Genomic DNA, 24185 nt, shown 5'->3' with positions numbered 1-24185 from the left:
CGCCCACAGTGGCGGGGAGCCCAGAGCCCTTTAAATCCCAGCCCCAACCCGGCTGCTAGAGCCACGGGTGGGATTTAAAGGGCTCTGGGCTGCTGGCAGCGGCAGGGAGCTCTGAACCCTTTAAATCCCGGCCCCAGCCTGGCCAACAGAGCCACGGGCAGGATTCAAAGGGCTCTGGGCTGCCAGCTGCAGTGGGGAGCCCAGAGCCCTTTAAATCCCCACCACAGAAGTCGGTGCGGTCCAGCACAGCGTACTGGCTCTTGCCAGTACACCATACCGGACCGGCTTACTTTCACCTCTGGGACTCCCTCTCCCCCCGACACACACACGTTGTTGGGTTGTGTCCACCAGTGTAGAGAGTCTGACTTTGAGCGGCATTGCAAAGTGTCTGTTTAGGCTATGTTTGTGTGGTATGTAGGCCATAGCTGGAGGTAGGTGTCACCCAGTGCGCCTGGGGCAGCCCTCCCTGAAAATGCCACGGTCAGGGCAGGCTGCTGAAAGGAGAGCAGATACTCCCAGGACTGATGGGTAACACTGAAGTTAAACTTCCCAACCAATCACAAAGGTAGCGATGATGATGAGAGAATCACCACCTGGAATGGGCGCACTGGCTGGCAGAACTAATCTCCAGGACGGCCAGCAGGAAGTGCCACACGTGTTGAGGGAACCTCATGAGAGCCAGATACAGTACTGGGAGACTTGTGTTACCACAGCCTTTTCCATTATCTGAGCCTGCACTGGAAGGCTAGATGTGGGCTGAACATGGCTGGCATCAAGCCATCGCCTTCTGAGCAATGGCCGTGCAACAGCTTCATTAACAGAAACCACACACACACACACACACACACACACACACACACACACACACACACACACACACACACACACACACACACACACACACACACAAAAAGCAAATCAATTGGAAGTAAAGTACTTTGCTATGATAATGACTGGGAGGAGAATCATAGTACTCAGCACTTCAGAACCTGTGCGCCTCCCACCCGTCAGTGAGTACAATCCAGCCTCATGACTCATCTTAAAAGTATATTTGTATTAAAACTTGCCTAAAATGACGTGGCCTGATTCTCGGAGTTCTGACCCCATCAGTCCCTAGTGACCACTATGGCCCTTGAGTTTGGAAATGTTGGCCTTTGCCTCCCTGGGTCTCAGATTCCCTTTCTGGGAAATGGGATAATAATACTACTGTCACGCTTGGAAAGCACTTTGACATCTATGGATGAAAAACCTTACATGTGATCAGTGCTACTGGCTGCTATTATGATGATGATGACCCAGTGTGCATGTGCAAATTGGGGGTTTGGCTACACATTAGCCATGCACAGAACAAATCTCTGCTGTTTGTGTTCAGTTCTGGTAGCACACACGCAAAGCCGTTGTGCAATCAAACATGCATCTACTTGCTGAAAATCAGCTCCTCTGTGCAGAGCTTTTTTTCCTGAACAATGTGCAGTGCATGTACCAGTAACACATACCATTCAGTACCAGGGAAGGGGTTCAAAGTACAAAGTGACAGCTCCTGATGGGTGTCCCCCCTGTATTAAAGCCTCCACGGGCAGATTGGGCTCAATACAGCACTGAAAATACCCATAACATGCATAGTGTTGCTGGTCTAGCACGGCATGAGAAACAGACATTCTCAGACATCTTGGCTTCTGTGCCCCCCAGATGTGTATTTGGGGAAATACCAAAAAAACCGCATGTCTGTTGGGAATTATTGCTTCTGCAGGGTTCATGGCGTGAAAGGCATGTGCTGTTCTGAGACTGGTGCTTCAGGCAGACGACGTGTTCATGAGCAAGTGGCCATCTCCTCTGTTTGCTGACTGGCTGACTATCGTTAATTGCTTGTGATGGTTGCATTTTTTTATAATTACCACTGAGAAACATGTTTGGTTTGGAACAAGATGCAACATCTGCATTCCACTCACCACAGGACCTGGCCCGGCAGGTTGCTCCCTGGCTGACAGACAAGCTGAGATGAGAGCAGAAGCCTGCCTGGGTGTCAGTACGAGGAAGTATTTCTGCAATCTGTTACTGGCAGGGAGAAGGAAGAGCCTATTAATTCTTGAATTCATCTGGAAGGGACAAGCCAGAGGCTGAGAATCACAACTGCATGAACACTTGTGCGCAGCCAACAAAACTGAGAGCAGGGATAGCTGAACGCTGCCTCCTCCCCCGGAGCGGAGGGATGTTCAGCAGGAAGTGATGACCAACGCAGACTCAGGTAGGGTTGCCCACACTGTATTTCAAAAGCAAGGGACTGTTCTCTTAGCAGCCCTTCCGCAGGACTCACCTACATTGGCCTGGGGTATCTCTTGCTGCTTTTTGCAGGACTCGGCAACTCCCAATCTTGTTGTGCAGAGATGAAGAAATAAGGGACGTCCCTTCTCTTAAGGAACTGTTGGCAGCCCTAGAGAAGAAGTGCCAAAGTGCACTGAGGTCTCAAGTCCGAGAGCCCCCGGGGAGCCCATTGTGAAAGAGCTGAGGAAAATCAGAGAGAGACAAAGTGTTGGAAGAGAGGGCCAGCACCAGCTGCCAAAGAACACAACAGGCAGGATTAGCATCAACAGCTGTAGTCATGTTCAGCCACCATGTTCAGGCTAGGTCCCTGTTCCAGAGGGGCTCTGGGGACAGCCCTGGTGTGTCTGGACCGCTGCAGAGTCGGTTGGAGGAGCTGAAGAAGCTGTGGTGGAGGAAGCCCATCCCCCTGGTGCTGCAGCACAGTGAGACAGCCAGACTGGCTGTGGATGCCTTTCTGGAGCAGGGGGAGCCTGGGTATCTGCAAGCCATTGCTGAGGAACAGGAGCTGCCATTTCTCTCCCCCCTAGACATGGACTACATGAGCCAGCATAGAAGCCAGAGTATCCTGGAGCCTAATGCAAGGAAGGGGCACCAGACTGAGCCCAAAGAGGGAGACTCTGAGGACAGGGCCTCCCTTCTCTCTGAACTAAGCTCTGGTACCTACTTCCCACTCCTGTCTGACATGCAGCCTCCAGAGCTGGAGCTGGGCTGGCCAGTGATACCACTTGCCACAGGGTATGGCCAAACTCAAGCCAGTGTGTATTTCCAGAGAAACAAGGCCAACAGCATCAAGGATTTACTCCGGTGCCTGATCAGCAGGGCAAAAACGGTATGTACAGAACTCACCCCATTTAGATAGAGCTGGGGTGAATGCAGGCACACAGGATGGGGCACAGTTGTAAGGGACTCTGAGTCCTGGCTGCTGTCATCACTATTCCATACTCTACAAGCCTGGCAGTGTCTGGGCAGCTGGAGTGCTGTGACTGCTACATATGCTACCCAACTCTATAGCCACCTGTGCACCTCACCTAGCCCAGGTCAGATTCCTTCCTGCTTTCTCCAGCCATATTCTTAGACTCTGAGTCTTTTAGGGTAGAAACTGTCTATGTATCATGTGTGTGCATAGTGCCTAAGACCGTGGGGTCCAATCCATGGGTGCAGAGTTAGGGTTTGTCCATCCCAGGAGCAGAGGGGTGGGCTAGGGTTTATCCATCCTGCGGGCAGGAGGGCAGGCACAAAAATAAGGGCCTATACCTGGGTCAAGAATCAGCTAGCTAACCATGGCTGAAACCTCTAATCAGCCAGATCACCTGATTGGTTGAGAGGCATTTCCAGGACTACTATTAAGCCCAGCAGTAAGCACTTGGCCAGTGGCTGCTCAATGCTTATACCCACAGCTGTGATTGTTCCTGTGCCTGCTTTGTTCCCAGCCTTGCTCCAGCCCACTCCAGCTCTGCTCCCCGGCTCAGTTTCTGATTCCTAGTTCCTGACCCTGGCCTGACCTTCAGCTCTGACTCCTGTAGTTTGACTCTGGCTCTAACCACTAGGCATGACTGGCCCATGTCCCAGTCTGTGATACTGAGCAGCCCGACCAAAAAGGAGATAAAGAAGGGAGGTAGGAATGGGTCAGTTACAGGAATGGATCCCACTAAAGCCAGCATCTCTCTCTCTCAGAGATAGTGGGTGCCATACAAAACCTACAGCGGCAGGTAGACACCTTGCAGGTGCAGAATGCTACACTGCAGGCACGTTGCATTGCCTGCAACTCCCCCCTCAGGAACCTAAAATTCCCCTGACAGACAAGTTTGGCAGTGACCTCAGCCAGGTCCAAAGTTTTATGGACCAGCACTGACTCCTATTCCTGCTGCACCTGCCATCCCTCCCCACCTTCTCCCCGACCACTCTTGGGTGGGACTTATCACTTGCCTGCTGCCTGCAGAGGAGCTGGCTTGGGCCTCTCCACTCCTGGGAAAAATCTAGCCCTTTCCTGAACCAATCTGAGGACTTTGTTCAAGCCCCGGCAGTAATTTTTGCTGAGCTGAGCCACAGGCAGGCAACCACACTCCAAACCCTGTGGCAGGGACACCAGCCAATTGCTATTTATGCCCTGGAGTTCTGGTGTCTGATAGTTGACGCTGTCTGGAATGAGGCTGTGCACAGGTACCACTTCCGGCTCAGCCTCAGAGATGAGATCAAACATAAACTGGCGTGACTAGAGCCACCAGTTGATCTGGACGCCTTGATGGGGCTCAGTGTTAAGATTGACAACCCCTGAGGTAACGCTGCCTAGAACGAAGGCTGACATCCTGACCCCTGCCGGTCTCGCCAGGTCCAATCTGCCAACTCTTTCCATTCTCGTCCCAACCGGAATCCATGCAGTTCGGCCAAGCCTGGACCTGTCTCTCCACTGCGGAGAAAAAATGGCATTGAGCATCAGGCCTATGTCTATACTGCAGTGAACTGGGACACCTTGTGCCGAGCTACGTGCAAAAGTCTGGTCTATGGTTTTGGTCAGGAAACAAGAAGCCCAGCCCAGCAGAGGGGGCTGGGCTGGGTTGGTGTCATCTCCCTTGCTCTGGTGCTTCATGCTGACGTTGGTCTGCTGGGACTTTGACAACAATCACAGTCTAACAGCCTCCAACTCCTACTCTTTCTCTGGCACCCCACAGTGTTGGACATGAACCTAGAGTTCTGTAGGGGACTCTGGCACTTCAAGCAATTTCATGAAGTTGGAGTTTGCTTGAGTGCATAATATCCTGATTCATCCCAAGATGACTCCTGATTTGTGGAGGCCATTGACAAATTGCTCCTCTTTTTGGGTCCAGTCCCCTACCAAACAGCCCCCAGAGAAGTCTTTGTTCTTCAAGATTACCATGAAATCCTCCAGTTCAGGCTGAGCTACTCACTACATCCTCCAGTCATTCTTGGTATCCCCTGGCTCATCACCCACAAACCAGGTATCCACTGGCAGACCATTCATTTTAATGGTTCATTTTAATTTTCAATACTACTGGCAATCTTTTGTCCTAGAGTTGGATCTCCTGTCAAAGGTTCGCTGCAGCTCTACATGCCCCCCCAGGGACCCAGAGACTGAAGAGTTGGGCAGTCTTTGCTATTCTCCCAATCGCCCTGAGAATAGCTGCCAAATATCAGGCTTAGGCAGATGTTAGATTAAAAAAAAAAGGCTGATTTTTTTGCCACTGCATTACATCTATGGCTGCTCTATTGATCTCTAGTCCAGAATGGAGATACCTTGGAGAATCCATTTCTTCTCAGAGCCAGAGTTACAGACTCTCTGGAGCTATCTCAAGGAAACCCTGCAAAAGGAGTTCATCCATACCTCCAGGTTTAAACTACTGTAAATGGTGGATTCTCTGTAACTTGAAGTCTAACCATGATTTGAGGACTTCAGTAACTCAGCCAGAGGTTGGAGTCTATTACAGAAGTGTGTTGATGAGGTTGTGGGGCCTGCAATCTGCAGGAGGTCAGACTACATTATTATCATGGTCCCTTCTGACCTTAAAGTCTATGAGAATTTAACCTCTGAGGATAGGACAAGAAGCAATGGACTTAAATTGTAGCAGGGAGATTTCGGTTGGATGTTAGTAAAAACTACCTGTCAGGGTGGTTAAGCACTGGAATAAATTGCCGAGGGAGGTTGTGGAATCTCAATCATTGTAGATGTTTAAGAGCAGATTAGACAAACACCTGTCAGGGATGGGCTAGGTCAGGGGTGGGCAAACTTTTTGGCCCAAGGGCCACATCGGGGTTGTGAAACTGTATGGGGGGCCAGGTAGGGAAGGCTGTGCCTCCCCAAGCAGCCTGCCCCCATCCCATGCTTTGTCAGGCAGTTATACACCAACATGCCCGTGGGGGAAGTTGACCTTGTCAGTTAGTAGTTGTTTTTGCTCTGGAACCAGAGAGTTTATATACTTTTATCCTATATAATGTACCTGCTGATGTCTTTATTATCTAGATCAGCAGTTCTCAAACTTTAGCAACCCAAGAACCCCCATTTTGATTTAAAATTTTTCAGCGGTCCCCAAGGCCCCCCACTCAGCCCCTGCCTCGCACTCTGCCCCGAGGCCATGCCCCTGCTCACTCCATCCCCCCTCCCTCCCTCACTCGCTCTCCCCCATCCTCACTCACTTTAACTAGGCTGGGGGAGGGGGTTGGGGTGCAGGAGCAGGTGCGGGCTCTGGGAGGGAGTTTGGGTTCAGGAGGGGGTGCAGACTCTGGGCTGGGAGTTTGGGTGCGGGAAGGGTGAGGACTGTGGGCTGGGAGTTTGGGTGTGGGTGAGGTTGAGGGGTGCAGGCTCTGGGCTAGGAGTTTGGGTGTGGGAGGGGGCTCAGGGCTGGGGGTGGGGTATGAGGGAAGGAGTTTGGGTGCGGGCTCTGGGCTGGGGACTGGGGTGCAGGAAGGGGTGAGGTGGGATGGCAGTTACCTTGGGCGGCTCCTGAAAGCGACTGGCACATCCCTCTGGCAGTGGCTCCTAGGCGGGAGGGGCCAGAGGATCTCCGCACGCTATCTCTGCCCACAGGCACTGCCCCCACAGCTCCCACTGGCTGCAGTTCCTGGCCAATGGAAGCTGCGGCGTTGGTGCTCAGGCCATGGGCAGCGCACAGAGACCCCCTGCTCCCACCCCCGCCAGGCTGCAGGAGTGTGCTGGCCGCTTCTGGGAGTGGCACGGAGCCAGGGTCCCCGCTCCTCCTCCTCCCTCCCAGCGCCTCCTTCACACCAGGGAACAGCTGTGAGAGAGGAAGGGAGTGGGGAGGAGTTGATCAGTGAGGCCACGGACCCCAATTTGAGAAACACTGATCTAGATGAACATCCAGTCCTTTTCTGAATCCTGCTAAGCTCTTGGCCTCAGTGAAATTAAACAGCAATAAGTCACCAAGACCAGCTAATAATAATCCAAGAATTCTGAAGGAACTCAAATGTGAAATTGCAGAACTACTATCTGTAGTCTGTAACCTGTCATTTAAATCAGCTTCTGTACCAGATGACTGAAGGAGATCTAATGTGATGCCAATTTTTAAAAAGGGCTCCAGAGGTGATCCTGGCAATTACAGACCTGTAAACCGGACTTCAGTACTGGGCAAACTGGTTGAAACTATAATAAAGAACAATATTATCAGACATATAGATGAACATGCTTTGTTGAGGAAGAGTCAACATGGTTTTAGTAAAGGGAAATCATGCCTCATCAATCTACTAGAATTCTTTGAGGGAGTCAACAAGCATGTGGACCAAGGGGATACAGTAGATATAGTGTACTTAGATTTTCAGAAAGCCTTTGACAAGGTCCTTCACCAAAGGCTCTTACGCAAAGTAAGCTGCCACGGGATAAGAGGGAAGATGCTCTCATGGATTGGTAACTGGTTAAAAGATAGGAAACAAAGGGTAGGAATTAAGGGTCAGTTTTCAGAATGGAGAGAGGTAAATAGTGGTGTCCCCCAGGGGTCTGTTCTGGGACCAATCTTATTCAACATATTCATAAATGATTTGAAAAAAGGGAGTAAACAGTGAGGTGGCAAAATTTGCAGAGGATACAAAATTACTAAAGATCGTTAAGACCCAGGCGGACTGCAAAGAGCTACAAAAGGAACTCACAAAACTGGGTGACTGGGCAACAAAATGGCAGATGAAATTTAATGTTGATAAATGCAAAGGAATGTACATTGGAAAGCATAATCCCAACTATCTGTATACATATAAAATGATGCTGTCTAAATTAGCTGTTACCACTCAAGAAAGAGATCATGGAGTCATTGTGGATGGTTCTCTGAAAACATCCACTCAATATGCAGCGGCAGTCAAAAAAGCAAACAGAATGCTGGGAATAATAAAGAGAGGAATAGATAATAGGACAGAAAATATCATATTGCCTCTATATAAATCCATGGTATGCCCACATCTTTAATACTGTGTGCAGATGTGGTCACCTCATCTCAAAAAAGATGCATTGGAATTGGAAAAGGTTCAGAAAAGGGAAACAAAAATGATTAGGAGTATGGAATGGCTTCCGTATGAGGAGAGATTAATAAGACTAGGACTTTTCAGCTTGGAAAGGAGATGGCTAAGGGGAGATTTGATTGAGGTCTATAAAATCATGACTGGTGTAGAGAAAGTAGATAAGGACGTGTTTACTACTTTTCATAACACAAGAACTAGGGGGTCACTAAATGAAATTAATAGGCAGCAGGTTTAAAACAAATAAAAGGAAGTATTTCTTCACACAACGCAAAGTCAAACTGTGGAACTCCTACAGGGTTCAAAATGGAACTAGATAAATCCATGGAGGATAGGTCCATCAATGGCCATCAGCCAGGATGGGCAGGAATGGTGTCCCTAGCCTCTGTTTGCCAGAAGCTGCGAATGGGCAACGGGATGGATCACTTGATGATTACCTGTGCTGTTCATTCTCTCTGGGGCACCTGGCACTGGCCACTGTCGGAGGACAGGATACTGGGCTAGATGGACCTTTGGTCTGACCCAGTAGGGCCATTCTTATGTTCTTATGGCAATGAGTTTCACAGGCTAGTTGTGCATTGTGTAAGAAGTATTTCCTTTTATCTGTCCTAAATATTGTGCTTTTAAATCCCCTTTCTTTGTGTTACAAGACAGGGTAAATAGCAGTGCCCAGTTCACCTTCTCCAAGTCGTTCATTATTTTATAAATCTCTAACATTCCCTCTTATTTGTCTGCTTCCTAATCTAAACATTTCCAGACTTTTCAATCTTTTTCTCTTTCCTGAGCCTTCATTCTTTGCTCACCTCTGAACCGCTCTACATCTGCTACATAGGGTCTGAGATGGGATGACCAGAACTGCACATACTAACACAGGGATGGGTGAGCCATTCATTTATAGAATGGCATGATATTTCCCATATTATTTTTATCCAATTCCTTATGCACCCCAATGTTTTATTTCTTTTTTAGCTGCCAACGCATATTGAGCTGAGCTCTTCATGGAAGGGGCCCAGGTCTTTTTCCTGGTGGGTTACAGTTAATTTAGAACCCTACAACATGTTGGAGCAATTCAAATTGCTCTTTCTATTGTCCTTACTGTATATGTCATCTGCCATGCTACCCATTCCCCTACCTTGATTAGGTCCCTCTGAATTTTCTCTCAGTTTTTCTAGCCAAACTATGCTGCAGTCCTAACTATACTGTGGGGATGAGCATGGTAATGCTGCCACCTTGCTGCTTACTCTCCCTGATACCAAGTCCAGATTCCTTATTACAAATTGAAAGACGGTCAAGGTTTGGGAACAACCTGCAGCCCTGTGTGAGGTCCTCAACATCCTTCCTCCATGTGTATAGAGAGAGAGGTGCTAGGACCTGTCCCCTGGCACTCCACTATTTAGTGCTCCAAGGATACCTCTATCCTAGAAACACTAGCATGACACAGCTGTATTGCTGTAGTGTAGATGCTTACTACAGTGATGGAAGGAGTTCCTCCATCTTTGTAATAAATCCATGTCTCCAAGAGATGGTAGCTAGATCTATGAAAGAATTATTCTGTCAACCTAGTGCTGTCTACATTAGGAGTTACATGGCTTAATTATGTGAGTGACAAAGCTAGGTCAACATAACTTTCCAGTGTACATCAACACGTTATGGTGTTCAGGTCTCTGAGGTGTTGCTTTCTGCCCTTTTTGGCTGGGAAGCTACCTACCACAACTGTGTCCATCTAGGGATGATCCTTCAGTTGGGTCTTCTTGTTTGTTTTCTGGCTAGGTGATAGCAGTCGTCATGGATCTCTTCACAGACATGGAGATATTGTGTGACCTGATGGAAGCTTCAAGCAGACGACGTGTCTCTGTTTACCTGATCCTTGATGAGAAGTACCTAAAATATTTTATAGAGATGTGCAGTAAAATGGGTCTTAACAAGGACCATTTCCCAGTAAGTTTGCAGCATTTCTTTTGGTGGTGTACAAGTTAATGCAATTGATATTTATGAAAGAATATACCCCTGTGTTCACACACCCTATTGTAATAATGCTTGTACAAAGGATGCTTTGTGAGGTGTCGTTTAAAAACTCATAATTTGCTGATCAGTGATATCATGGTGAAATGCACATAGCCGCGTTATATGTGAAGTTATACACTGACTAAAAATAGGTTTTCCAGATAAGTCTGGGGAGTGGTTAAACCAGTTTCTCAGACACTGAGAACAAGCTGATGCCTCAGGCGGGTGTAAACAAGGCTGATAGACCATTACCTGCTAAGGGCTTGTCTTCATACACAGTGCCACAGCAGCACCACTTTAATGAAGATGTTACTACACCGACTGGAGAACTTCTCTCGTCTGCATAGTTAATCCACCTCTGCAAAAGGCAGCAGCTATGTCAATGAGAGAGGCTTTCCCCCACAGTGCAGTCTACGTGAGAGGTGAGGTTGGTATAACTACATTGCTCAGGGGGTGGATTTTTCACAGCACTGAGCAACATAGTTATACTGATATAGGTCTGTGGCATAGACCTGGCCTCAGTGGCCATTCTTTGGCAGGAAAGGGGCAGGTGCAAAACTCTACATCTTAGCAAAGAAACAGCCTGGAGTTTCCTTCCGTGCAGACTACTTGTTGCCTTGCTCCCAGCTGGAAATGCTTCTCAAAGCGGGGACAGGACTTGAAAAAGAAGTGGCAGAAACCCCAAGGCACCACACTCTCTCTCCTGCACATCATGTTAACTGCCCCTGAGGAGACAAAGGAAGCAGCCCTTTATCTCTGGGGGATGGGCCTTCACCTAAAGAGTTTGATCAGTAGGATGGCTTGAAAACATGTGGGGAGAAAACTTTGCTTTGAATCTAATATAGTTTTTGTTAAATTAGGCACTAGTAAGCATTTTATCTTTATTTTCTTAGAACAATTTCTGACTTTTATGCCTCATTACTTGTATTCACTTAAAATCAATCTCTGTGTAGTTAATAAACTTGTTTTATTGTTTTATCTAATCCTGTATGTTTCAGCTGAAGTGTCTGGACAACTATTTAAAATAATAAACTGGCATATTAATCCCCTAAAGGAATAACTGACTTAATCATAGAACCACAGGGCTAGAAGGGACTGCAGGGGTCATCTAGTCTAACCCTCTGCCAAGATGCAGGATTTGTTGACTCTAAATCATCCAAGACAGATGGCTCTCCAGCCTCCTTTTGAAAACCTCCTGCGAAGGAGATTCCAGGACCTCCCAAGGCCATCTCTTCCATTGTCCTACTTTTCTTATAGTTCAGAGGTTTTCCCTGAGATTTAAACTAAATCTGCTATGCTGTAGTTTGAACCCATTGCCTCTTGTTCTCTCTTGTCAGAGAGGGCAGGACAACTTTTCTCCATCTTTTTTATGACAGCTGTTCAAGTATTTGAAGACCATTATCATATTCCCCTTAATCTCCTCTTTTCCAAACTAAACATACCCAATTCCTTCAGCCTTTGCTCATGTGGCTGCATTCCATCCCTTTGATCATTGTTGCTCGCCTCTGGATTCTTTCCAATTTCTCTTCATCCTTTTTATACATTAATGACCAAAACTGGACACAATGCTCCAGCTGAGGCCTAATCAGTGCTGAGTAGAGTGATACTATCACCTCCTGTGACTTGCATGCTATGCGCCTCTGATGATGGAACCCAAAATTGCATTTGCTGACTCATATTGAGGTTGTGAGCCACCACAACTCCCAGATCCTTCTCAGCAGTGCTGCTGCCCGTCCAGTTTTCCCCCATTCTGTATTTGTGCATTTGGTTTTTCTTCCCTAAGTGTAGCACCTTACATTTGTCTTTTTTAAATTTCATTTTGTTCTCTATAGCCCAGTTCCCTAATTTATCAAGAGCTCTCTGAATTTTAGATGTTAAATAGCTCTGGACCCAGAACAGAGCCCTCTGGAACCCCACTTGAGGCCTTTCTCCAATCTGACATCATTCCATTAATAGTTACTCTTTGTTTCTGCTTTTTTAAACCAGTTATGTATAGATCATGTATGTATCCATGCATTATGTATGCACTTCTGCTGACCCTGCATTTCTCCAGCTTACTTATGAGACTGTCATGTGGGACTGTGTCCAAAGCCTTGCTGAAGTCCACGTATATTATGACCACCACATTCCCCCTGTCCACCAAACTAGTTACCCTGTCAAAGAAGGAACTCAAGCTGGTCTGGCATGGTTTGTTCTTAGTAAAACTGGCTTTGGGGTTTTAGACTGCGGAAAAGCTCCTTGTGCAGCCACATTCGCCTCCTGCAGATGTTCTTATCTTTCCTATGCGTTGGAACAGCATGATGTTCAGCCACCAGTATTACATCTTTTAAGAACCGCCAGCCCCCTTTGCCTCCTTTTTTTCCTAATTGGTCTTTCCATGGGGCCTTGCCTACTATTTCTGAGTTGGTTGAAATCTGCCTTTCTTAACTCGTGTCCTTGTTTTGCTGTTCTCATGCTCCCCTTTCCACAGGATCTTGAATTTCTATCAGATCTTGATCAGTTTCTCCCAAGTTCCCGACCACCTTCACGTTCACAACTAATTAATCCCTGTTGGTCAAAACCAGATCCAAAATGAATGACCCCCTAGTTGTTTCCCCATGTTACACATGCTAAGAATGTGCAGGACATATGTTTTGCTGTAATAATCTTCCAACAGATATCAGGGAAGTTAAAATCCTCCATTAATACTAGCTCATAATACATTTGTACCGTCCAGGAGGGGGCTGGGTCACACAGGACATACATTTCTGGGGGAAGATCTGCATGTGTGCTGGCGTCATTCTACACCGTAACCAAGGCTGTTAAGAGAGAACAAGCCTTGTGGATGGGGGGGAAGTGGTTCATGTGGTATATCTTGACTTTAGTAAGGCTTTTGATACTGTCTGAAATGACCATCTCATAAACGAACTAGGGAAATGCAACCTAGATGAAGCTACTATAAGGTGGGTGCATAACTGGTTGGAAAACCATTCCCAGAGAGGAGTTATCAGTGGTTCACAGTCATGCTGGAAGGGCATAACAAGTGGGTTCTCGCAGGGATCAGTTCTGGGTCCAGTTCTGTTCAATATCTTCATCAGTGTCTTAGATAATGGTATAGAGAGTACACTTACAAAGGGTACGTCTACACTATGGGATTAGTCCGATTTTACATAAACCGGTTTTGTTAAACAGATTGTTTAAAGTCGAGTGCACGCGGCCACACTAAGCACATTAATTCGGAGGTGTGCGTCCATAGTCTGAGGCTAGCGTCGATTTCCGGAGCGTTGCATAGTGGGTAGCTATTCCGTAGCTATCCCATAGTTCCCGCAGTCTCCCCTGCCCCTTGGAATTCTAGGTTGAGATCCCAGTGCCTGATGGGGCAAAAACAGTGTCGCGGGTGGTTCTGGGTAAATGTCGTCAGCCATTCCTTCCTCTGGGAAAACAACGGCAGACAATCATTTTGCGCCCTTTTTCCCTGGATTGCCTTGGCAAGCGCCATAGCACAGCAACCATGGAGCCCGTTCAGCGTTTTTTTTACTGTCACCGTAGGTGTACTGGATGCCGCTGACAGAGGCGTTACTGCAGTGCTACACAGCAACATTCATTTGCTTTTGCATGATAGCAGAGACGGTTACCAGTAGTTCTGTACCGTCTGCTGCCATTGTAAATTGGCAATAAGATGACGGTTATCTGTCGTTCTGTGCTGTCTGCTGCTATCATGGGTGCCCCTGGCTGAGGTTGGCCGGGGGCGCAAAGGCAAAAATGGGAATGACTCCCTGAGTCAATCCCTCCTTTATGGTTTCTAAAAATAGAGTCAGTCCTGCCTAGAATATGGGGCAAGTGTACTAGAGAACCAGTGTATCAGAGAGCACAGCTGCTCCGTGTCAGATCCCGCAGAAATGATGAGCTGCATGCCATTCACGGGGGGTGCCCCTGCAACCACCCATTGCTTCCCTCCTCCCCCAACCTTCCTGGGCTACCGTGGCAGTGTCCCCCCCCCATTTATGTCATGAAGTTATAAAGAATGCAGAAATAAGAAACAGTGACTTGTTAGTGAGATAAAATGAGGGGGAGGCAGCCTCCCAGTGCTATGACAGTCCAGGCAGGACATTAAGTGGTGCGGGGGAGAGGAGCCCAGCATCCCGCTGCTATGACAGTCCAGGCAGTACAGAATCTTTTCTTTACACATGAAAGGGAGGAGGCTGATGGAGCTCAGCCCCCAGTTGCTATGATGAGGATGGTTACCAACCATTCTGTACCATCTACTGGGAATGACCAGGAATCATTCCTATTTTTACCCAGGTGCCCCCGGCCAGCCTCACCTGAGGCCAGCCAGGAGCACTCATGGGCTGATGGTGATGACGGATAGCAGTCATATTGTACCGTCTGCCACTGGGGAGGGGAGAAGAGTGGATACTGCTCTTCACTGCTGCAGCATCGCGTCTACCACCAGCATTCAGTAGACATAGGGTGACACTGAAAAAAGTCAAGAAACGATTTCTTTCCCTTTTCTTTCACGTGGTGGGGGGAGGGAGTAAATTGATGAGCTATTCCCTGAACCACGCTGGACAATGTGTTTGAACCTGCAGGCACTGGGAGCTCAGCCAAGAATGCAAATACTTTTCGGAGACTGATGTGGACTGTGGGATAGCTGGAGTCCTCAGTAACCCCTCCCTCCCTCCATGAGCGTCCACTTGAGTCTTTGGCTTTCCATTACGCTTGTCACGCAGCACTGTGTAGCCTGGAGATTTTTTTCAAATGCTTTGGCATTTCGTCTTCTGTAATGGAGCTCTGATAGAACAGATTTGTCTCCCCATACAGCGATCAGATCCAGTATCTCCCATACGGTCCATGCTGGAGCTCTTTTTGGATTTGGGACTGCATCGCCACCCGTGCTGATCAGAACTCCACGCTGGGCAAACAGGAAATGAAAATCAAAAGTTCACGGGGCTTTTCCTGTTTACCTGGCCACTGCATCAGAGTTCAGATTGCTATCCAGAGCGGTCACAGTGGTGCACTGTGGGATACCGCCTGGAGGCCAATACCGTCAATTTGCGGCCACACTAACCCTAATCCGATACGGTAATACCAATTTTAGCGCTACTCCTCTCGTTGGGGAGGAGTACAGAAACCGATTTAAAGAGCCCTTTATATCGATATAAAGGGCCTCGTAGTGTGGACAGGTGCGCCATTAAATCAGTTTAACGCTGCTAAAATCGGTTTAAACGCATAGAGTAGATCAGGCCAAAGTTTGCAGATTATACCAAATTGGGAGGGGTTGCAAGTGCTTTGGAGAATAGGATTAAAATTCAAAATGATCTGGACAAACTGAAGAAATGGTCTGAAGTAAATAGGATGAAATTCAATAAGGACAAATGCAAAGTTCTCCACATGGGAAGGAACAATCAATTGCACACATACAAAATGGGAAATGACTGCCTAGGAAGGAGTACTGCAGAAAGAGATCTGGGGGTCATCGTAGATCACAAGCTAAATATGAGTCAACATTGTAACACTTTAACAAAACAAGAGAACATCATTTGGGATATATTAGCAGGAGTGTTATAAGCAAGACATGACAAGTAATTCTTCTGCTCTACTCCTCACTGATAAGGCCTCAACTGGAGTATTGTGTCCAGTTCTGGGTGCCACATTTCAGGAAGGATGTGGACAAATTGGAGAAAGTTCAGAGAAGAGCAACAAAAATTATTAAAGGTCTAGAAAACATGACTTATGAGGGAAGATTGAAAAAGTTGTGTTTGTTTAGTCTGGAGAAGAGAAGACAGAGGGGACATGAAAACAGTTTTCAAGTACATAAAAGTTTGTTTACAAGCAGGGTGAAAAATTGTTGTTCTTAACCACTGAGGACCAGGACAAGAAGCAATGGGCTTAAATTGCAGCAAGGGCGGTTTAGGTTGGACATTTGGAAAAACTTGCTAACTGACAGCATTGCTAACTGACAGTGGTTAAGCATTGGAATAAATTGCCTAGGGAGGTTGTGGAATCTCCACTCTTGAAGGTTTTTAAGAGCAGGTTAGACAAACACCTATCAGGAATAGTCCAGTTATTACTTAGTCCTGCCTTGGATGCAGGAGACTGGACTACTTGATCTCTCAAGGTCCTTTCCAGTCCTACACTTCTATGATTTTATGAAGGATCACCAGAGTATCCTGTGCAAGGCATAAATGTGGGTAGGCTCAGGTCAGTTTTACTCTGGTGAGGCAACTAATGATGTTGTCTGACAAGATTACAAGTCAGGCTGATAAAGATAACTGGGAAATAATATAGTTAGAATTATGTAAGGCATTTTTACTGCATGACTAAAAACCCTAACAATATCCAGAATCTGTATTCTATATATTAAATGTATTAAAAAGCTGACTGACTGAGAGATCTCAAAATGTAGCTATGAATGAGGCATCATCAACTAATGGTGTCTGTCTGGTGGGTTTTGCAAGGGTTGCATAAATGATGTGGTAGAAACGGTATCGATTTATAAATTCTATAGATGATCTAGAAGGACAAGTTCTTCATGCCAAGATCTTGTATAACCTGTGGTGTAAGTTGCCATCTAACCACAACATGTTAATTGTTGGTACTGTATTTTTATTTCATTACATGATCCCCAAGCAGCAGGCAGATTGATAGAACTCTCTGTTACTGTAGGGAACGTAGTAGCCAGAAAACACTTTATGCCTTGCTGCTTCCCTCCTTTCCGGACTGGGGGGTCACTGTCAGACAGCCCATCGCTCAGGTTATCATTTGTATAGAAATCTGTTAAGAAAGCAAAGATTTAGCGTATTCTATTCAATCTGGTTCAATCCATATTTCGTCCTCTGATTTCAGAACATGCGAGTGCGGTGTGTGAGTGGAGACACATATTACAGTAAAGGAGGCAAGAAATTTGAAGGTCAAGTCCTGGAGAAGTTTGTATTGATAGATTGTGACCATGTTCTTGCTGGTACATACAGGTGAGACATCACAGTTTGCACCTCTAAAACTCAGAGACATTGGTTTCTCTGTGACAATGAATGTTTGGCCCAACTTCATAATCTCACCCGCATCCCTCACACCCTCTTCCTGCCTGATTTCAACACATGGCTCTCCCTCTTCATCACTGTCAATTACTTCATCTTTCATGCTGATTGCTCACCCATCCTCTAGCTTCCTGCCTTTACCTTGCTGTTTGATCTTCAGACTGCATTATCTCCCACTGCACACACACTCCACCAATGCCACTCCCTGGACTTTGTTGTCTTCACACGGCAGTGATCTTTTCCACTTCTGATCACCACTTTCTTTCCTTGAATACTGTCCACGCCCACCCTGCTCTCTACCTCTCAGCTGGCCCTTCCAAGACCTTTGATCGAGCAACATCTGGTTTTGTTGCTGCTCATAACTGCACCCTTGCCCACGGCTCCCTGCTTCCTCACCTCTGACTGCAGTTGACACTCTCTGTTCTACGCTCTCCTCCTCGCCACTCTTTTGCTCTTCCTCCCCTCCGCCCTGGTTTACATCCAGCATTTGCTTCCCCCACTCTTGCTCCTGAGCTGCTGGGCAGCACCAAAGAGTCTCAACGGGCCACTGGGGCTTCCTCCACTACAAACTCATCTTCTCCTCCTCAAGTTCTGCTGACTTCCTCACAAAGCAGCCCTACTTCCCCCTTATTGAGTCCCAGGCCCACACCCCCACTGCCTCATAACAAATGTGAAAAATCAGGATGGGGGTGGGGGGTAATAGGTGCCTATGTAAGAAAAAGCTCCAAAAATCGGGACTGTCCCTATAAAATCGGGACATCTGGTCACCCTACTGCGGTTGCACCAGAATAAAACTGGTGTGAGCCCAGCATTGCATCAAGGGGCCACATGAGACCACAATGCGTTAATCTTGCCCAGAAGGGTGTGAGGATTAACAAGCGCTTTTACAGGCATATCCAGTGGAAGGGGCACAGAGTGCGTGGCTGTGGGCTGGGAGGCTGCACATTACCGAGGCTGAGATGACAAGGATCTGCACTATGGGCAGTGAGGGTGAAAAGCTGGACCAATCAGAGAGATCCAGTGACAATAACCACTGGGCAAAGAACACCTGGGCAGCGGCTTCTAGCCAGCTGGTGCCACTAAGAGGCAACATGGACGAACCAGTCAGTGCACTGCAGCATTGGCAGGTGCCAGGGACAGCTAGGCTCAGTCCTTTCCCCTCCCTCCCTCTGCATTGCCCGCACTGTCCTGCAGGGAAAGTCCTGTCCAGCTCCTGGGCACCCACTCCTCAACAGGCTCCCTACAGAGCTCAGGGGTGTCTCCCCTGCTTCTCAGAGCAATGGCCAAGAGACTCCTCATTCCCCCCAACCCTGGCTCCTTGTCTGTGTTCACCGGTGCTACCCCGCCATGCTTCCTGCCTGACTGCCCCGTGCACCCACCTGAGCCCCCCCGCCCTGCACACCTGTGCCCACAACCCTCTGCTGCCCATGCTCCCCCTTGCCCCCAACCCTCCCCACCCATGCTCCCCCTAACCTTCCCACCTGTGCCCCCAATCCTCTGCTGCCCATGCTCCCTCTGTACCCCCTAACCCTCCCTGCCCATGCTCTCCCTGCCCGTCCCACCTGTAGCCACCCCATTCCCCCCTGGCCTCCTGCACTGCTGAAGTGCTGAGCAGGGAGCTGCTGGCAAAGAGCAATGGAGGGTCGATGCTGGTGGCTGAAGGAATGGGGTGTTTGTGCAGCCTCCTGCTCGGTGCCGCACGCTCTGCCCTGCACAGCACCCTCCTTCCAGCACCATGTACCGTGCCACCCACTAATGCTGCCCCACCACTGGCACTGTAACACTATCCCCCCGCCCCCACAGCTAATCCCCGCATCTTCATGCAATTAATGTTACCTGTTGTATAATGTAGATGAAACGTGTGGACGCAAAGAGTCATATTAACGTGGCCTGGGCACTGTCCAAAATTAAACAGTTTAACCCAGGTTAGGGGGTTGGGATCCTGAGACTTCAGCGGGCTCAGTACCTGGCAAACACATCATTAAAAATCCCTTTTACCTTGTATTAATTATGCAGAAATAAAGCGAGCCGATCCCGGAGGCTCTGGTAGCCTCTGCCTTGCCTCCCTCTGTGCCCGGTATCCCCTAGAACACCCGCCCCCCAGAGCCTGGGATCCCTCCACCCCAGGGGAATACCCTCTCTACAGCCTGGGATCCCACTGCCCAGGAGAATACATCCTCTACAGACCAGGATTTCCTGGACACATCCCATCCAGGATCCACCCCTCCTTGCCCCTTGGGGACACACCCAGAGCCCCCCACTCGCCTGGCCCTCCTCCCTTCCTGGGACATCTCCCTATTACCATTTTAACTGCCTGCAAGAAGCCAAGTATGTCTGCACCTTCCCCTCTCCATGTACATCCAGAGCCTAGGGCACGACATCTTCTCCCTTCACCCTGTGGTGAAACAAACACCTTCCCCTGAGATCGTGGAGGTTCAAATATATTACAATGCACCCATTAGTGTGAGGATAGAAATGCTGTAATAACTATGGTAAATCATTCAAAGGTTAGAAATACCTGCTAATCATCTCTTTCTATTGATTCATTTCACCTTTAAATTTCTTTTCTAGTTTTACTTGGCTTTGCAGTCAAGTTCACACCTGCTTGGTGACACACTTCCGAGGCAAAATCGTTGAGGACTTTGACAGAGAATTCCAAAGGTTGTACGTAGAATCCAAACCTGTGCCTGGTTTCTGTATCCCCGAGGCTGGAACAAGCTCCACTTCACCTCACAGCTCAGCAGCGAACTTCCAGTCTCTCTTAACATCTGCCCAAACGAATGAAGCTGAAACCGCAAGCCATGCAAGCAGTCTCTCAAATTCAAGCATTGAGAGCGTAAAGGTGTCTCCTTTTCTGAAGAACTCCACCTACAATGTACTCCATGAAAAGCAAGACTTGGGTCCAGGTTTCACCAGTGAAAAGAGGAAGGAAGCCATCGGCTCCACGAAGCCAAGTGACTCCAAGCAGCACTCGGAAATGTCAAACTCAAGCCACAGCACTTCAGCTAACTTCAAATCTGCCTTATATGACAAGCCTAATCCTATGTCACACCAGGCATCCTTGCAGCCCGTGTCTTTCCCCATACTAAGCTGCAGTGAACCTAGTCATACAGAAAAGGCGGCATTGGCTAAAACGAAAAATGACCAATTGCTCCATCACTCTGCCATCAGACAGGGACCAAACTTACAGTACTCCTCTGAGAACACTGGTACAAATGGGGCAGATACCAAGCAGAAAGCGCCCAGTGATGTTTCAAGTGGAAAAGCAATAGAAAGCAGCAGCAAAATCTGCAGGAATGAGAGAACGCTGACTCTTGGACATAGTAAACTGGACCTGATTATCCAATACAACCAGTTAAAAAGGGAGCGGACAGCTGCAGTCTCAAGCTCTGCTAGACTCGGTGATGAAGTGCCAAAGGAAAATAGCTGCACTATACACAGGGATGAGAAAACACTGACTCTTGGACATAGTAAACTGGATCTGATCACAAGCTATAACAAATCAAAATCTAAGCAAATATTGAGTCGATTTGAGCCCTAACCTGTTCTCTCTTGTCTTGAGGGTTTACTTTCCTTGTGTTAAGATCCAAAGGGTCTGGATCTTGGGGGTCCCTGGGCAAGGTTTTGGGGGGACCAGAGTGTACCAGGCACTGGAATTCCTGGTTGGTGGCAGCGCTACAAGTACTAAGCTGGTAATTGAGCTTAGAGGAATTCATGCTGGTTCCCCATCTTTTGGACGCTAAGGTTCAGAGTGGGGAATTATACCATGACAGGGTGTATGGCTTGTTAGTGTGGAACATGCATGGGGGCAAATAGGTGAACAAAAGTATATAGGTTATTAAGCTTGCTAAAATGTAAGGGCCTATCATATTAGGTTTAGGCTTTGTGGAAGTAATTATATTAAAGGCTGAAGTGCAGCTGAAATGAGAGAAATCTAAGAAGATAATCCCAGGTCAAATATTTTTTACTTTCATTCTGAAACACAATCAAGTAACCCCAAACAGGTCCAGTACTCTACAGAACTCCACAGGAAGGGAGTTTGGGGGGCTTTAGCAATTAAGTTGCTATGCATTGCTAAGCAGTTAGACTGCTTGTACGTATAGGAATTATTAATAAATAAGTGATGTAAGAGAGGAATATCAATGCTTGAGGCATAATTAAGGACACTCCAAAGGCCATGTATGGTTAAGGACCGCTGTTGACCTTATTATAATCAGGATAAAGCATGACATCGTATATATCTGTATTATCACCATAAGAAAGGTATAAAATGCAATCCTCAGTTCCCATTTCTTGGGGTGCGTCAGGTCCCCAAGACTGTGTAAACTTAATCAGGATCTCCTTTCTGATGGGCTCCACTTATGTTCCCTTCCATCTTTGTTTCCAATGGTCTCCATACGTTTTAAATATGCACAATGCAAGCCTGTAAGTCAGAGCAATGCAGGAAACCACTTTACTGTACTTACCTTATTCTAATCTTAGTGTATATTGATCCTTTCCTATAATTTCAATTATAGTTGTCTGTACTAAATAAAGTTTGTGTTTCACCATATTCCATCTTTTCAATTAATTTTAAGTAGCAGCCTAAGAAAAGAACCTGTTATCTGAGGCAAGTGCATGTTGCACCCTAATATATAATCTTGTAAGTGCAGTAACTGTTCAGGCTACAACTTCCCGACAACGATGTTGAGAGAGATGGTGCGAACTACATTTAAAAAGTAAACAAAACTTACCACTGAAAATATCAGTGTCCAGTCATGTGATTGTGCATGCATGTATGTCTCTGGGGTGAGGATGTGGAAGAATAAATGTGAGAGCATGCATGTTGCTGAGCAAGGCATTGCCATTCCCAGGCAAAGACTGTAGTCAACAACTATGTCCCCTGGCACATTGGAACTCTCAACAATACACATAAAGCTTGTCCGTGAGAGAGCCAAAACTTTCTCTGGGGATGGTCCAAGATTATGGAATGAGCTCCTGCAGGAACTAAGGATCATCACAAACCTCACTACCTTACACTCCATATGTACAGTGCATTTTTGACTTTGCTTCTGTAGTATAAACACACACACACACACATATATATAAAATACTAAAAGAAAATAACCCCTCTCCCCCACCACAAGAAGACTCCACTGCACCTGCTTCTCCCTCTGGGGAGAGGATGAGAGAACAAACAAGACATGATAGATGTCCTAGATCAGTGGTTTTCTAACTGCGGGTCATGACCCAGTACTGGGTCGTGGAATGGAAGGCACTGGGTCGTGACGGTTCTCGTCAGCACCACCAGCTGGGAAGTTAAAAGTCCCATTGATGGTGCTGCCCAGCTAAGGCAGACCAGTTCCTACCAGTTCTGACACCGCGCTGCGCCCCGGAAGTGGCCAGCAGCAGGTCCAGATCCTAGGCAGATGGTCCGCAGAGCTCCCAGCCCTGAGCACTGGCTCCACACTCCTATTGGGCAGGAACTGGCCAATGGGAGCTGGGGGTGGGTGGTGCCTGCAGGCAAGAGTCACACAGCGCTGCTTGTGTACCTCTGCTTAGGAGCCGGACCTGCTGCTGGCCGCTTCCAGGGTGCAGTGCCTACCTTAGTACCCCTGCTGTGCTTCCAAAGGTAAGCCTGCACCCCAATCCCCTGCCCCAACCCTGAGCCCCCCAAAACCCAGAGCCCCCTCCTGCACTCCAAACCCATCATCCACAGCCCTGACCTTCCTGCACCCCTGCCCCAGCCCAGAGCCACCTCCCACACCCTGAACCCCTCATTCCTGGCCCCACTCTGCAGCTCTCACCCCTGCACCCCAACCCTCTGCCCCAGCCCTGAGTTCCTCCTACACCCCAAGCCCTTATCCCCAGCTCTATTGGATCGAGGGCATCAACAATTTTCTTCAACTGGGTAGCCAGAAAAAAAGTTTGAAAACCACTGTCCTAGAGTCATCGAATTTAAGGCCGAAGGGACCACCTCACTTCCTATACCACAGGCCTCCATCGCCATCCAATACCTGCACACTAAACCTAACAACCAAAATGAGACCATGGAAAATTAGAAGCACAGAAAACTAGACTATGTGCCAAAGGCAGATAGGAGGGACCAAGGTGCACCAGTACTCGAAGGCCCTGCAATTATACAACTGAAGGTGCTGACCTACTGCACAAAAACCTATAGAAAATAGAATACCAGAGCAGACAGGTTGTCTCTGTTCTGCTAGCTTGCTTCCTGCCTTTACACATGTGGCAGTCTGTACTATTATTTCAACCCTTTTTATAAAACTATGATACATTTTGTACAAAGTAAATCTTGTGAGGTATCATTTGAAAACTCATAATCTGATGACTGTTGTTACCCTGGTAAAATGTCTGTACCAACATCGTATGTAAAGTGATAAGATGGTACTGTATGACATTGCTGAGACATGCTCCAAACTTAGGATAGCAGCCCCAGCCCAGTTCCTCACAGACGAAAGGCAAACTGATACCTTGCCCAGGTGCCAACAACAGCAAATGAACTGTCTGGTTAAGCAGCAGAGTCCCCTGGCACCTTACAGACTAACAGACGTTTTGGAGCCTGAGCTTTCGGGGGTGAATCCCCACTTCGTGGGATGCACGTCTGGCTAGTGGCCGTTCTCTGGCAGGAAGAAGGATCTGAGCCAGAAATTTACATCTAGGCACTAGACCAGCTGGGGGTCCCATGGCAGGGAGGGAGGGAGGAACCGCTGGGTGTGGCGATGCCAGGCCCCAGGCAGCCCCGCTGGGTACGGCGCACACACTGGTGGCCAGCGCAGGCCCAGCAGCCGGCTGCCCGCCCGTCACTGCGAGGCAGCGATGTCCAGCCTGTGGGCCGGGGCCCCGCAGCGAAGGTCTCTGGCCGCGAGCAGA

General features: G+C 47.9%; 1 protein-coding gene and 1 long non-coding RNA gene across 4 annotated transcripts; one reads left to right on the top strand and one right to left on the bottom strand.

Annotated features, from left to right (window-relative positions):
* Positions 1-891: 891 nt before the first annotated feature.
* FAM83C (family with sequence similarity 83 member C) lies at positions 892-20950 on the top strand. Its single transcript, XM_030533351.1, has 4 exons — positions 892-3151; positions 10066-10233; positions 17125-17249; positions 19887-20950. Exons 1-4 carry the CDS (start codon positions 2600-2602, stop codon positions 20854-20856), a joined length of 1815 nt encoding a protein of 604 aa, XP_030389211.1. The 5' UTR covers positions 892-2599; the 3' UTR covers positions 20857-20950.
* LOC115635084 lies at positions 16888-24159 on the bottom strand. 3 transcript variants are annotated; one of them, XR_003996523.1, is made up of 4 exons: positions 23786-24159; positions 19618-19710; positions 19152-19281; positions 16888-17052 (listed from the first exon to the last, which is right to left on the bottom strand). It is a non-coding gene; the product is annotated as an uncharacterized LOC115635084 (long non-coding RNA). The 3 variants fall into 3 exon arrangements; XR_003996524.1 differs by lacking the exon at positions 23786-24159 and adding an exon at positions 19834-19923; XR_003996522.1 differs by lacking the exon at positions 23786-24159 and having other exon boundaries at positions 19618-19898.
* Positions 24160-24185: the final 26 nt, after the last annotated feature.

This window comes from Gopherus evgoodei, chromosome 14 (genome assembly GCF_007399415.2).
Source record: "Gopherus evgoodei ecotype Sinaloan lineage chromosome 14, rGopEvg1_v1.p, whole genome shotgun sequence".
In the NCBI taxonomy this organism is placed as follows: domain Eukaryota; kingdom Metazoa; phylum Chordata; order Testudines; family Testudinidae; genus Gopherus; species Gopherus evgoodei.
The sequence above is the reverse complement of the archived record's forward strand: the minus strand, read 5'-3'. Positions and strand labels throughout refer to the sequence as shown.